The following is a 14,267-nucleotide window of genomic DNA, read 5'->3' on the forward strand; positions in this document are numbered from 1 at the left end:
TGGGGAACCGCTGGTTGGATTGAAAAGATAAAAGGCCAAATATATATTTAAAAAGAAAAAATATTACTTTTAACTAGGTACATATCTGTCCAATGCGCATTTACGTTATTATTGATGATATTTTATTGTTTTTTAATAATAAATTTCAGCCAAGATACCTGCAAACGAAACGTTGGTCAAATCACCGTCGACACTCCGCACAACCTCACTCAGCAAATTATGCATCACTTCACCAACAGCGCTGTCACGCTTTTTTGGTTTGATCTCCACATCCTCGCAGACTGTGGTCAGCAACTCTTCCATGAGGTCGTGAACTGGGTTGCACTCCACCACATCGCGATTGCTGGCCACTTCGTCGATAATGTCGAAGAGCATTTCGCCAACTATCGATTCCCTGGCGATATCCAGTGGACGAAACAGCGGCCCTGATTGCGTCATCGAATCCTGGCTTGAACCACCATTGTCCGACGCAGTGAGGTCAAAGGTCATCGACGTAGCAGCGGGAGAGGAAACGAACAAAGTTTGACCAGTCCCGAGAATGGAGTCAACCGAGTCCTCCGACATCTCACAAGAAGAAAGGGCATTTTTTGCCTTGTTGATCTCCTCGTGAACGCTTGAGACTTGACGTAGTTTTTTTGCTGCTATAAAACAAAAGGAGATATGGTGAAGACATGTCTATGACGGCAGTAAATATCTTAAATAGTGTCAGATCCAAGGTGCAAATTGGAAAAAACTCAGTCTTAGTACTGATTGTTTTACAACTCAAAGTTAAAAGTTCTTTTCAACTGCTAAATACCTTCTAAATTTGTAACATTGACCATTTAAATTTTAAAACGTTTTGGTGATTCGGTTCAATACCTTTATGAATATTTGTACAAAACAGTAAATAAAAAGTACCTATTAACTAGCGTTACTTTAGTCAAGTTGTATAATCAGTTTTCAAACAAATTTACATTTGAGAAAGGAGGTTAAGTGAGTTTATAATTTAAAAGATATCGTTGCATAAACCTGTATGGGTGTTTTCAATTTTTTATGATATAAAAAAGTTGTAATGAAGACATCACATTTTCAAACATAAATTTCTGTGGTCAGTTGACGAAGAAATTAATGTATTCCTACATAAACAATTTAGCAAAAAAATATAAAAAGCGTTCAACAAGCTATGTAACAAAGGATGCTATATATAAAATAAAGCATTTTAATGTAAAAAAAAATATTTCAGAAAAACTGTCAAAAATAGCTTTACAGTCTTCATAAAGCGAGTTAGTAAAACAAAACCTTTTATCCACATGATGAAATTGGGAAATATGGCTAATATCTGCATAGAAGAAAATATTTTGTCGCACACTTTGCTGGAAAAATTTGCATGTGGTAAAGGTCATTCCATTTATTGTGAACTTTAAAAATGCTAGATATTAAATCTCATTAAGACGAATGACAATTTATAGAACATTTACCCTTTAACGACCACAAAAAGGAGGAAAAAAGAGCACTATGTTTGTGGTTGAATACACAATAGACATGTCACAGATATAATCTGTAGTCTATGCAATGTAAAAAAAATATTTTTAATGATGGTTTGGAACAGGTGACATGCAAAAAGCAAGTCATGTTTCCAGTTAATTCACCCATACAGTTTTGTGTTTAAACATATTTATAAACAAACCTTCATTTTCCTTTGCTGTTTCCAGTCTCTGTTTTAACTGTTCAACATTTTGAAATATGCATTTGGAAGGAAATGAAACTTGGGCATCATTTGTGGTTGTTATGTATTCGTAAGTAGCAGTTAATGACTTTCCCAGTATAACCTATGAATTACACATAATATGTATAAAAATATTCTCTATTCTTTGTGAAACAGCATATTAATGACTGCCATTGAAAGCCTGCCAAGCTATGAGACCTGTATTTTTATTAAAAATGTAATGGTTTACTTTAAGTTTAAAAAAGGTAATTATTTCTTACCCAAGTAAGGGCACTCACTGCAGGATTTACAGTGACACTTTTAGGTGGTTTTGGTAGACAAGCCAAACGGTGCCTTTCCCTTAACTCTAGTCCTTCATCAACATACTAAAAACGGCAACATTTTGAGGTTATGAAAGCTATAAATCAATTTATAGTAGAAAAATGAACAATTGGTTTAGTACAGTGATTCCTGGCCTAAGAGTTTGCAACTGGAAAAGGGGTTACAACAATAAAAGGTTGGGAATCACTGATTTAGAAGACTAACATATATTTTATTAAACTGACCTGTTTAGCCTCTTCTTCATCCACTTCATTGTCGTAAATTGAAAAATCACTGAAAATGTTTAAATTAAAACTATTAACTGTCCAACTAACAGGGTAACACAACTCTTTAGAGCGTGATCTTATAAAACATACAAAATCACTATCAATAAAAATTGGAACAATTTGGTTTTAAGCATTTTTCTTCTTTGAATGCATGAATAAAAAGGATATTTTGGTGGAAGAGCAGCCTAACAGAAAAGTTGCTATTATTTGCTGCAGATATTTATCTTATATTTATCGAAGTTGCTATTCTTTATCTACAAAGGAAAGCAGTAGGCTGCTGATAAAAAACTATTTTAAGTAAGTTACCACAAGTATAAAAATATATGCACAGACCAGTGGTTAAATAATTGTTGTGTATCCCTGCGCAAATGTGGACAATGTTGGTACATTTTTTCTCGCAACACCAAGCCTTTTCCATATTCAGGATCCTTCTCTAGGGCCTTTGCAATCCAATAAAGACAGTCTGGAAAAAAAATTATTGAGATGATATTCAAATCCGTTTAGCTACTACACCTTCCAAGTTAATTCACTTTCATAATCCAGGATTGCAAACAAAACAGTGATTGCAGAATCAAGACATGGCCAATAGTTTTCATTGCACTTTAATCCACTTGTAAATGCATGGCGAGCAAGAGCAAGCTTGTCTAACGTAATGGCGTGAGTTCCGATTCTTTGCCACAGCGTAACATCTGTGGTGTCCAACATTACAGCCTACACAAACAAAGTAATAATATGTTACAAAACAATAAGGCTTTTGTTGAAAAGTTGAATTTCAACATTTATTGTTACACTAGTTGACCAATTATAAGACAAAAGTACAGGACTTCAAGGTAATGTTCCATTGCAGAGTTAATGTCTCCTTTATCTGCAGAAATAGTTGCTAAATTTTTGTGTGTTGAATACTTCAAAATTAGACCAGGGTCCTTCAGCGGTCTCTCCGATGCTTCACCATTTGTATCCACAAGTGTTGTAGCAGCCTGGTGAAAATGACAATGAATTTACTACTGATATTTTTAATATATAAAAGGAACTGATGTACCTCTGTTACAAGGGAAGTTTTTAACAATTGCTCATAAACAGCAAAAGCCATCTGATGTTGGTTGTCGCGCTGAAGTTGAAGAGCTTTGTTGTACAAATTGAAAGCATGTACTTCCTAAAACCATAAAAATGCAACAAAACTCTTCAAACCAACAAATTCTTAGACAGTAAGCATACTTGTGCTTCCTTGGTTCCTTTTTGTCTTCTCTCCTCTTCATTGCTTGAATCATCGCTTTCCTTTTCATTCAGAGCTGATAACTTGAACTGTTGTAGCGAATAGTAAATATTTGTTTGATTAAATCAACTAAATTGAGTATTTCTTACATATTGGTATACACTATATTTAAATACTGAATTTTATAAGTCTAGTTTGCAAACCAGAATTTAAATAAGGAGAATATGCGCTACACTTATGTTCTTGGTTAAAATAGTTAAAGATCGTACACCAATATAGTGTTAGTTCTTACCATATTTTAGTGATATTGAATGTTCATATACTTGTGAAAAGCAGGTAAGTTAATGGTTTTGTTCTAACAAAACAGTACGGTGACTTACAACTAGCTTAGGAAACTATTATTGTGAAGGATCTTGGTATTAATGTTTTAAATATATTTTATATATAAATATAAACCACACTTTGTTTGTTTATAGGCATAAAAACTGAGAGAGTAACAAAAATTTAATTGTAATATTAACATTACGGTTAGCATTTAGGGGATTTTATAGGGGATTTTATTTTCATATTTACAAGGCCCATAAGAATTTACCTTGTTCAACGCAATGTGTCATGGTGAAGGCAGTTGAACAACCTTTTCTTATTCATACTAACTAACTAACTAACTGATGTGGAAATAAAACATGACAAATTTTCAGAGGTGGTTTCACCCGTGAGATTCATCATCCTTCCACAACTTGAGCTTTTACGAAATTTGGGTGTGCATACAAATTGACTCGAACTTTCCACAGAACACAGACGAGACAGATACTTTTTGTGTAAACCTCGGCAAACCCTGTCACGAATCACCTTGGTTGTTTTGTTCCAGATTTGCAATCCTGACAACTAACTTGCGCCATATGCACCAAAATCTTGATCAATTTTGATGGACAGTAGAAGCTGTTATTATCTCAATACTCAGCACTTAAAAAAATAACCATTACAAATTTTCCGCAACTTATTAATGTTCTATCCTAAAATAATAATCCCAAAGTTATTTATTTAACATTTTTTGGTGGAAATTTACAACTGCAATGTGTTAATCTAGGTCTGCAAACAAATTGTCATAAAAATATTAGTTGTGCATAGCCACAAAATGCAAACTAGGCATAATGTTGCTTTTGTGATAGATGCAGTTTTGCCAAAAAGACTAAAAATTGGGGGGGAATAATGATCTCCACATATTTCATGTTCCTTTTAAGTTGTAACCTTCTTAACAAAATTGAAAAATCGTTCAGAATGGTAACACTATGCCACCGTATATAATATCACATTTACCTAAAACAGGTGTGTCCAACTCAAACATGCCGACGTGCAAATTTTTATCGTCTAACTTTTTCCCGTGCTAAAGTTTAGCAAATTTTTTTTTTCCATTATTAAAAGCGCTTTTATACAAAAAATAAAAACAGTATAATGTTATAGTTTCAGAAGTAATTGTTTGTTGTCGTAATTGCTGGAATTGTTTTGTATTGTAAATAAACAATGACAATATGCTGTATAACAAATTTAGCTTTTTTGACAATTGGGTGTATTTTTGGGCGGCTTACATGCCATTTTTTATTAGATCGCGTGCCACATTTGGCATGCGGGCCTCATGTTGGACACCCCTGACCTAAACAGTAAACACCAATTTCATGCAGCATTGTGCTTGTTAAAAATGCCTGATATAAAAATTGTTCCACTGGGAGCTGGACAAGATGTGGGAAGAAGCTGTATCCTTGTCAGTCTTGGTGGAAAAAACATTATGCTTGACTGTGGAATGCACATGGGCTTCAATGATGAGCGGCGATTTCCCTACTTTTCGTATATTACTGGGGGAAATGGCACCCTGACTGAACACATCGATTGTGTTATAATTAGGTAATAGACTATTTAAGTTATTCTGCCTTTCTTTATTTAAGATTTTCATTTTTCTGCCTGGTTTGCGGCAGATAACGCACTTGTATATTTATTATGTTTGTATAGTTTTAGAAGCTTTTCCTTAAATAGACGAGATCTTTTCTAAAATGGCTAGATCAAAGTGTATCTCACTTTTTGCACTTTGTAAATTACAGCCATTTTCACCTTGACCACTGTGGTGCACTGCCCTACATGTCTGAAATGGTTGGATATGATGGACCTATTTATATGACTCATCCAACAAAAGCAATTTGCCCGATCCTCCTAGAAGATTATAGAAAAATTACAGTGGACAGAAAGGGGGAAACTGATTTTTTCACAACTCAAATGATAAAAGATTGTATGAAGAAAGTTGTTGCTGTAAATCTTCATCAAACGATACATGTAAATTTACAACCATATTAAGTTATATCTTAGTATTTTGACTTTCATAACATACAACAGGTTGATGATGAACTTGAAATCAAAGCATACTACGCTGGGCATGTGTTGGGCGCAGGAATGTTTTACATGAAAGTGGGAAGCGATTCAGTTCTTTATACTGGAGACTACAATATGACACCTGATAGGCATTTGGGTGCAGCATGGGTGGATAAGTGTCGTCCAAGTTTGTTGATCACCGAATCAACATATGCTACAACAATTAGAGATTCAAAGAGGTAACATAATTTATTACTCCATGAAAGATTATTGCACACAATATTTATTGGCATTAGTACCAGTCTTAATTACACTAATGAAAAAATGCGTTTCTACCCGATACTGTAATATATGATTGTTATTTATATTATAAATCATCTATGAGTTTTGTTACAGATGTCGTGAGCGTGATTTCCTTAAAAAAGTCCATGAAAGAGTGGAAGATGGTGGAAAAGTGCTTATTCCAGTATTTGCCCTTGGAAGAGCGCAGGAACTTTGTATTCTACTTGAATCCTATTGGGACAGAATGAATTTAAAAGTTAGTTACATTCAGTTAAAAAAGTTGTAGTATTTCATAAAGATTAATCTTTTATAGGTGCCAATCTACTTCTCAACTGGTTTAACTACAAAAGCCACAGAGTATTATAAGCTATTCATTACATGGACCAATCAAAAGATCAAGAACACATTTGTGGAAAGGAACATGTTTGACTTCAAACATATCAAAAGTTTTAACAGGTAATTTTTTTGTCCTACCACTTGGGATTCAAGGGAAGCCAGCCTACACCTATGAATTTGCAGTCTTAATTTAGCATGCTCAAGGTGTAAAAGTAAATATTCTTAAATTGTAGATAGATTTGGAACAGTGGTTCTCAAAGGGAAAGGAGGAATTTTTAAATTTGCGGAGAAAAATGGATAAAAAAATATAAGTTATTTAATCCGTTATTACATAATGATTGGTATTGCAAATGAGTCTTTTAGGCCTAAAATCAAGCCAAGTGTTTCTTCACAGTTGCAGCTATATAAGAAATATACACCAATGCCGTTTTTTTACATAGTATAAAATTAATATCAATTTCATACATTCAATCAAACTGATGTTTAGCACATCCAAATTTTGTAACAAGTTTTGGCTTTTGGCGCAGATGTGTCTATTGCAATTTTACATATATATTTTTTTAATTTTGTCGACTCTTTTCCTGTGTACCAGAGAATATTACCAACCAAAGTGGAATTTTTAGTAAAACCTCACCTGAATTAGACCGGGAATTACTGCATGCAAGCAATTTACAAATTAGATAGAATTAGTCACATTTAGCTCCAATTTATTGAATTAGACATAATGTCAGTCAATCAATGTAAGACTAATACCATGGTCTAGTACAGCGTGTCTCAACCAGTGGGCCATGGCTCACCGGTGGGCCATAAGAACATTTGAGGTGGGCCACAGAACAATTTAAAAAAGCTAGATTTAGTTTAATTTGTTGTCACTATATTTAATTTACAGGAATAATGGCTTGGGACGGAATTAAAAAGGAATGTAAATTTATTGTTCAGCCGCAAGTATCTCATTAATACACGGTTGAATAAATTTGAAATACGTTCTGGTGTGTTTTGTTCTAAACCTATTTTAAAGCTTTTTCTTTCATAAAAATTCTTTTGAGCCACTGAATTTTTTTGCAACGTAAATGGGCCACGAAAGAAAAAAGGTTGAGAACCACTGGTCTAGTAGTTTTGTTTAAATTTGCAACTTTGCAGAGCATACATAGAAAACCCTGGTCCTATGGTGGTCTTTGCTACACCCGGAATGCTCCATGGTGGTTTATCCCTCGAAATATTTAAAAAATGGTGCACCAATGAGAAAAACATGATTATCATGCCAGGATACTGTGTAGCCGGAACTGTTGGAAACAAAATTCTATCTGGAATGCGCAAAATTGAGCTAAAACCAGGACAGGTATCAGTTAAAAGATACAGTATTCACCCTTTAGTTTTATTTATGACCAATTTTTTTTTATATTGCAGATTGTCGAAATAAAAATGCAGGTACAGTATATGTCTTTCAGTGCACATGCTGATGCAAAAGGTATCATGCAACTGATTAGAATGTGTGAACCAGAGAATGTTATGTTGGTTCATGGTGAGGCCACAAAGATGGAGTTCCTTGCATCCAAAATAAACAAGGTAAGTAAAGAGTTGTTGTGTAATGAAACATATCTGTAAGTCTGGAACTATTTAGGAACTGTATCTGCCATGTTATAAACCAGCAAATGGTGAAACAGTGGTAATAACAACCAACCCCCCAATAACAGTTGATGCCTCACTGAAGTTGCTCAGCAAACATAAACATGTCAAGGGAATGGCACCAAACCCAAAGAGAATCAAAACTATTCATGGCACTGTTCTAATTAAAGGAAACAAGTATGGAAGACTGCAAACTACAGCATTAAGAAAATAAAGACTAAATATATACCTTGTCTAACAGGATGCAACTCCTCGACCAAGATGAAGCAATGGACAAGTTGGATCTTCCAAAACATGAGGTTGTATTTCTTTAAAAAAAACTGTCTGTGATATGACATGCTAACCAATTTTGTTTGTAGCTTCGATTTACATCCACAGTTTGTGTACCTAATGTGCAGCAATCAGCTGCGATATCACAACTGCAGAAGCACTTAAAAAGGACTCTGAAATCACACAATGTCAGTAATTCAACAGATGGAAGCATCCTTATTGATTCTGTAAGTTATTCTAACATTCAAGAGTTAAGTATTATATGACACACATTTTAGTAAAACAGAAAGCTCAATGGTTTGTAGGTGTTGTTGAGGATACAGCCAACAGATGATGATCAACAGTCAGAATTAAAAGTTCTTGTATCCTGGTCACTGCAAGATGAGGACCTTGGAACTTATATCATGGATTTACTAAAAATCGGAATTCCAAAGACTGCATAACATTAGTTTTGATTTGCAAAATCAGTTGCCTAAATGCCATGCATCCAGCACTTTTATTTTATAAAAAAACAAATAAAGTTGTACACACATGTTTATTTATTCATTGTTCTTAATTGCGATTCTTAGTTTTGCTGAACGAGATCTTGGGTTAATATTTATTTCTTCAGGTGAAGGCCTAAATAAAGTTTTGAAAATGGTCCAACTTTTAGTGGGTTTTGATGTAGGAATGTTAAGCCCAGCACTCTGTCGTAGAGAAAGGTTGAATGGCTTTGCGAAGTCAATTTCATTAAATGTCCTTTTTACCAATCTATCTTCAATTGGGTTGAATGTAATCACAGCTAATGATCCACCATCACACAAATATTCTCCAGCAGCAACTATGCCTTTATGTAGTTCATTTATTTCATCATTGACAAAGATGCGCAAAGCCATAAATGTTTTTGTTGCAGCATGGCGCCTGTAAAAATAGAAATATGATAATCCTTACAAAAATGAAAGATTGAGATTGACAACAGCTCATGGTTTTTAACATCCTGTATTAACTAAATAGAGTATACAAATGTGGTACAAGTAAAAACAAAAACTTTGATTGAAAAGATGCGGTTAATTAGTGTGTTTACAACCTTATGCAAATTCCAGCATCTTTTCAAACTAGCCCTTTACTCTTTACAGAGTTTTTTTTTGTGCATAATACAATATATACAATTTATTGTAACCACATCTAAGGATCGTTTTTAGTTGTCCACCCTAGAGGTACACTACTTAGATGTGGTTACAATAAATTGTATTATGCACAAAAAAAGCTCTGTAAAGAGTAAAGGGCTAGTTTGAAAAGATGCTGGAATTTGTCCACCCTAGAGGTACACTACTTAGACAAGTAGTAGGATACTGCACCTTGAATTTTGGTTTGTTTACCTATCATCCTCAGTATACTCAGATTTACTATTCAAAAATTGTTTACCCTTCAAGTTTATTATTATAAATGAACTAGTTAAATTTGTGCAATGGTTATCACAAAAGAAAGAAGAAGCACCTTCTTCCAACAGCATCTGATCCAAGCATATGCTCACTGTAAGAAAATGCATTTCCAACAGCTTCTGCTAAATCCTTTGTGGTGTAAATTGGTCGATTTTCAACCAACGAACATGCAATTTTTTTGCTGAGACGTTCATCTCCATATTTTTCTAAAATATTTATTTAACATTGTTAAACAATCTTATGTAGAGGATACTGGTAGAGTTTAATTGTTTTACGATGTTTTTGCATCATGGCCAAATTTGTTACCTCTGCAGAATCATGGTAACTAATGTTTGTTACTTCGACAGTGTCTTTTCTTAGCCCTGTTGTAATGAAGTTACAATGCCAAAAGGTTTTTAAAGGGACTGAGAAGCATACTTTATACATAAATTAGCGACTCACATATTGCAAAATTTGCGGAGTCTATTCGTGAGTAGCATATTCTATACGCTAATTTGCTCTGTTGCTAAAGGTTAAATCTGTTTGTTTTCGTAATAAACAATACATGCTATCCTGGTTAATTGGTTAGATGCGAGTTAGACAAGTGGAGTCAAAAGGGATGCCCTTCAACTGCATAAACTATGTAGATAAACTCCAGCCCCTCACCTAATATTAAAGCCAAATCTTCTTCATCCAAAGTATTTACTACATCTGCTGCAGATGGTTGATCAGGCAATCTGTGTTTAAAGCAAAACATATTTCATTTCCACCTGAAATATCTCATTTTTTAAATAGAACATTGAAGTAAATCCAAATCTGTACTTCATATTAGGACAAGGTAATCAATATAATTTCTTAAAAAGCATTCTAGTGGGGCAAGATGATTTGTAAGTATATTTATCTATCCATAAATGATAGTAAGCTGTTGCCCAGTCAAATATTGTACTAAAGCAGTGGTTCTTAAACCTTTTGCTGGAGCGGCGCCTTCAAATATTATTATATCCATAGGTGCCAAACTTTCACAATCCTAGGGTTTTTTTGAACTAGTGCAAAACGCTTACTTTTTAGTATCACCAACAAAACATAACAGCAAAAAAACATATCAGGAAAACAGGTTGACACTTGTCAGAATCAGTTGTTGTCTGTACACATATTTTATCAACTGAGGCTTTACATACACTAATGCAAGCTGTAATTTCTTTTTTTCAGTGCTTTGCTTTATTCACCATTGCACACTGCTGGCCTACAGTGACAGCAATTAATTGCAAAGCACTTTGCCATTATGTGTATAATGTAATAAAAATAATCTCACTTGTTTAACATTCTAAACCAGTGTTTCTTAAACAGGTGACTGGTTCACCCCAGGGCGAATAATATTTTCGCAGGGTGAACCAACCAAAAGGGGTGAATAAGGGTGAACAGTCAGAAATGGATGATAACTTGCAGTAATTGACTACTGAACTGTTGTTTTTTGGTTATTTTTTTTGCTTAATGTAATAGTGAAGTTGGTTTGCACTGAGTGTATAAGTACAAAAATTTGGTGACTGTTTTTGTGCTTTTGTAGCTTTAAATCTCTGGACTCGAGAAATTGTAGATTTGCAATAGTAAAGCTTAGCTTAAGTTGATTTTAACAAAAATCGAAACAACTCAAGTCATTTTGTGCTGTTTTATATAGGCGAGATAGTTTTATCATATCATGAGACACGGGTGAATGAAATCTGGAGATAGATGCTAGGGGTGAGCAAAACTAAAAAAGAAGCACTGTTCTAAACAACTTCTATTTGAAGCAGTTGTGTAAACTGTAACGCATAACTATTTAAAAAAATGAAACAAAACAAATACCTGGGTGTTGTCCAAAACTTAATAACCCCTTAGTGCATTTTGTCAAACGCCAGCACGTTTTACAATGGAATTAAATATTTCATTTTAACACACCTTTGTCCATCCATTCTCATGTCCAATGGACCATTATGAGATATAGAGAAACCTCGATGACCATCATCAAATTGCATTGATGAACATCCTGCATCTAACAAAGCTGCAGTGAACTGACAAGTTTTGAATCCTGTACCCTGAAGAAGTTCATGGAGATCAGAAAAGCGCCCAAGCAGTGGGGTCAATCTGCCTCTGTAATTTTTGTATATTATAAAAAACTACCTTGCTTGTTACTATGAAAAAACTTACAAATACCTTTAGGCAAACTTAAGTAAAAAAACTGAGCAAAATGACAAATCGCCTACCTGTATTTTTCAGCCATATGTTGTGCCAAAGAAAAAGCATGTGGATCGCGGTCTAGTGCCACTACTCTACAGTTAGGATTTGATTTTAAGATTGCTTCGCAGTGCCCCCCAGCACCAAATGTCATGTCCAAAAACAAATCACCGTCTGACACAGTTAGATTTTGTAGCACTTCATTAAGTAGGACAGGCGTATGAAAACAACGAGTTTGTGATAATTTCCATGTTTGTTTGAAGGGTTGTGTTAGTAGCTTTACTGTTTTAGCCCCAACAAAGCATTGTTCTGTAATCATAACTTTTGAGTTTTTCTATGAGTCCAAAATTGCAGCACAGTAAGGTTAATAACAGAAAAAGAAAATCCATTCATTCTTATGCCAAATGAAAACGTGGTTTGCAAACAGGGAATTTTATATGTCGCGGTTGATTAAACATTTGTTTGTAAATAGCAGAGCATCAAAGGATCGCAAGGACTGTGTACCTTGTCATCCACTCATCCACTATACTTGTCTATAGTCTATAATATAGAAATATAGCGGCTATATTTTAGGTGAACCCGTAAATAATGTATACGAGTCCAAAACAGTTTTCGGAAACGCATACCGACAGCTTTATTGCGAACAATTTTGTGAGTATTATTATGAAATCAAATATCGTTGCCGAATTTGCTTAAATCGATGTTCATGTGAAAAAAGGTGCAAAATCAGCATAGCTTCACAGAGCAGCACAAACACATTTCGCTAGTATGGCGTTTGTGTAGTTGTGTATTTAGTTGTTTTAGGAGCATTTAAGCAGAACGAGAAATATACCAGAACGATTTTAAACCGACATTTTTTTAAATATGAGAAACAAACACGTTATAATCAATTATACAATAACCGATACTCGGTGCGGGATGCAGGTTTAATCAATTAGCCAAAATTACTGGAGACTGGCGTGTCGTTTGTCAATCTTGTACAACAGGAGTGGGCATTGGGCAACCTTTTTAACACAAGGGCCAGTTAGGAAACGTAATGCTTACAGGAGGGCTGCACATCAAATAAACACTACTTCCTATTTTCAACTTTTACTAGAACTAATGAGCTACTAGACTGCAACTTCGGCAGTTTTGTCAGTGCTGTCTATTTGTGAATTCGGCAATAACTTTTCCTACAATTCCAATGACGCTTTTCTCGTACGGATCGGCTCAGTACAATTTCATTAACAGCCTTAATTCAAAACCAGCTGTTAAACATAACATCTCAGTCAATATGCATGGCGAAAGTCTGTTACACTTTGATTGTACTAGACCAGTGCTCCGCAACCGGTGTGCCGAGACCATGTCAGGTGTGCCGCGACGTTCCTGTATGTGTGTTACTTGCGTTTTTTAATTGTACTTTGTACAGCAGATTATAACGAAAATGATGCATCAAGGCAGACATTTTAACTTTATGCAATAATCAATGTAAATTTTCCTTAATATATAAAACTATGACCTATGCTACGTTGAATCGTCGGAAGCCAAATTTTAAAACATCTTTTTAACTAACTCAATAACAGGAGTATAAATTTTCAGCAAATGATTTCTAACCACGATATAATTAGATTTAAAATTGTCGAAAAAAATGGCTAAACATGTCGGAATAAACCTAAAGTTGATGGGAATAAGGCCTAAATTGACAAAAATGCCTAAAAATATAACGAGGGGGTATGGAATGATCGGGCGTCATCAGTTTGACGTTGGATGTCAACGTTTCGGCGTTCTACTTTGAACGGCGATTACGGCGCTGTTAAGTCGCCGCTGTTTAAACATTAGGTTGTCTCCCCTGTTTGGGGTAAGTGGTGGGTAGTGAGTGGGGTTAAATATTAAGTTAGGGTTGAGATTGAGGAGTTAGTAATGAATTTAGGGGTAGGGTTTGAGGTTAGGTAAAAGGTTGTATAGGCCTTATTCCGAAATTTAGGTCTAATTTCGACAGGTTAGGACTTATTCCGATTTAGACGATATTATACGACTATGGATATTAGTCCCATTTCGGTCTTATTCCGAACTGTGTTTTACTTCGACGTTGATGTTGTTCTAATTTCGGTCTTATGGCTGAAGTCCTTTTGGCCGCCTTAAGATACTTTAAAAGACCGTAAAACCGTAAATTCAGAAGACAAAAGAATGGAAAACGTCAAATTGTCGGCGCCTTAGGCGCGTTAATCGTATATTGCACATTATTCTCTGAGCAACCTGCTATTAGGCTTTTGTTGTCTATTGTCAATCGTCATATATTT

The 14,267-nt window shown here is 34.7% G+C and overlaps 3 protein-coding genes across 5 annotated transcripts in view; 1 reads left to right on the plus strand and 2 right to left on the minus strand.

Moving 5' to 3' along the window:
* The window catches only part of LOC146148400 (calcineurin-binding protein cabin-1-like), a 49,539-nt gene extending 45,647 nt beyond the window's left edge, over positions 1 to 3,892 (minus strand). For both annotated transcript variants that reach the window (XM_083386939.1, XM_083386938.1), the window contains exons 1-10: positions 3,798 to 3,892; positions 3,508 to 3,594; positions 3,332 to 3,445; positions 3,117 to 3,269; positions 2,823 to 3,003; positions 2,626 to 2,755; positions 2,251 to 2,299; positions 1,966 to 2,070; positions 1,667 to 1,808; positions 159 to 641 (exon numbers count right to left, since the gene is read on the minus strand). In XM_083386939.1, the coding sequence (XP_083243065.1) occupies positions 159 to 641; positions 1,667 to 1,808; positions 1,966 to 2,070; positions 2,251 to 2,299; positions 2,626 to 2,755; positions 2,823 to 3,003; positions 3,117 to 3,269; positions 3,332 to 3,445; positions 3,508 to 3,594; positions 3,798 to 3,800 (1,447 nt within the window). In that variant the 5' untranslated portion in view covers positions 3,801 to 3,892. The remainder of the gene's footprint in view (positions 1 to 158; positions 642 to 1,666; positions 1,809 to 1,965; positions 2,071 to 2,250; positions 2,300 to 2,625; positions 2,756 to 2,822; positions 3,004 to 3,116; positions 3,270 to 3,331; positions 3,446 to 3,507; positions 3,595 to 3,797) is intronic.
* A 1,296-nt stretch (positions 3,893 to 5,188) lies between these two features.
* LOC146148404 (integrator complex subunit 11-like) lies at positions 5,189 to 8,954 on the plus strand. The gene is made up of 11 exons (XM_083388507.1): positions 5,189 to 5,404; positions 5,599 to 5,827; positions 5,888 to 6,102; positions 6,260 to 6,401; positions 6,459 to 6,601; positions 7,622 to 7,820; positions 7,889 to 8,047; positions 8,103 to 8,284; positions 8,349 to 8,406; positions 8,467 to 8,604; positions 8,683 to 8,954. The coding sequence occupies exons 1-11, from the start codon at positions 5,202 to 5,204 to the stop codon at positions 8,818 to 8,820; spliced, it is 1,806 nt and encodes a 601-aa protein (XP_083244633.1). The 5' UTR covers positions 5,189 to 5,201; the 3' UTR covers positions 8,821 to 8,954.
* LOC146148405 (12S rRNA N(4)-cytidine methyltransferase METTL15-like) lies at positions 6,262 to 12,499 on the minus strand. 2 transcript variants are annotated; one of them, XR_014494831.1, is made up of 6 exons: positions 12,018 to 12,499; positions 11,713 to 11,904; positions 10,444 to 10,514; positions 9,854 to 10,004; positions 8,337 to 9,277; positions 6,262 to 6,376 (listed from the first exon to the last, which is right to left on the minus strand). XR_014494831.1 is itself a non-coding variant. In XM_083388508.1 (5 exons), exons 1-5 carry the CDS (start codon positions 12,305 to 12,307, stop codon positions 8,917 to 8,919), a joined length of 1,065 nt encoding a protein of 354 aa, XP_083244634.1. In that variant the 5' UTR covers positions 12,308 to 12,499; the 3' UTR covers positions 7,836 to 8,916. The 2 variants fall into 2 exon arrangements, 1 of the variants encoding a protein (XP_083244634.1); XM_083388508.1 differs by lacking the exon at positions 6,262 to 6,376 and having other exon boundaries at positions 7,836 to 9,277.
* Positions 12,500 to 14,267: the final 1,768 nt, after the last annotated feature.

The sequence above is a fragment of the Ascidiella aspersa genome, chromosome 4, assembly GCF_963924565.1.
Source record: "Ascidiella aspersa chromosome 4, kaAscAspe10.2, whole genome shotgun sequence".
Lineage (NCBI taxonomy): Eukaryota > Metazoa > Chordata > Ascidiacea > Phlebobranchia > Ascidiidae > Ascidiella > Ascidiella aspersa.

Coding starts and splice junctions, on each gene's coding strand:
- LOC146148404 (XM_083388507.1), top strand. CDS start 5,202: ATGCCTGATATAAAAATTGTTCCACTGGGAGCTGGACAAGATGTGGGA. Junction 6,402..6,458: donor GGGACAGAATGAATTTAAAA/GTTAGTTACATT, acceptor AATCTTTTATAG/GTGCCAATCTACTTCTCAAC. Junction 8,605..8,682: donor GAAGCATCCTTATTGATTCT/GTAAGTTATTCT, acceptor AATGGTTTGTAG/GTGTTGTTGAGGATACAGCC.
- LOC146148405 (XM_083388508.1), bottom strand. CDS start 12,307: ATGATTACAGAACAATGCTTTGTTGGGGCTAAAACAGTAAAGCTACTA. Junction 11,905..12,017: donor CATATGGCTGAAAAATACAG/GTAGGCGATTTG, acceptor CAAAAATTACAG/AGGCAGATTGACCCCACTGC. Junction 10,515..11,712: donor ATGAGAATGGATGGACAAAG/GTGTGTTAAAAT, acceptor CTTTAAACACAG/ATTGCCTGATCAACCATCTG.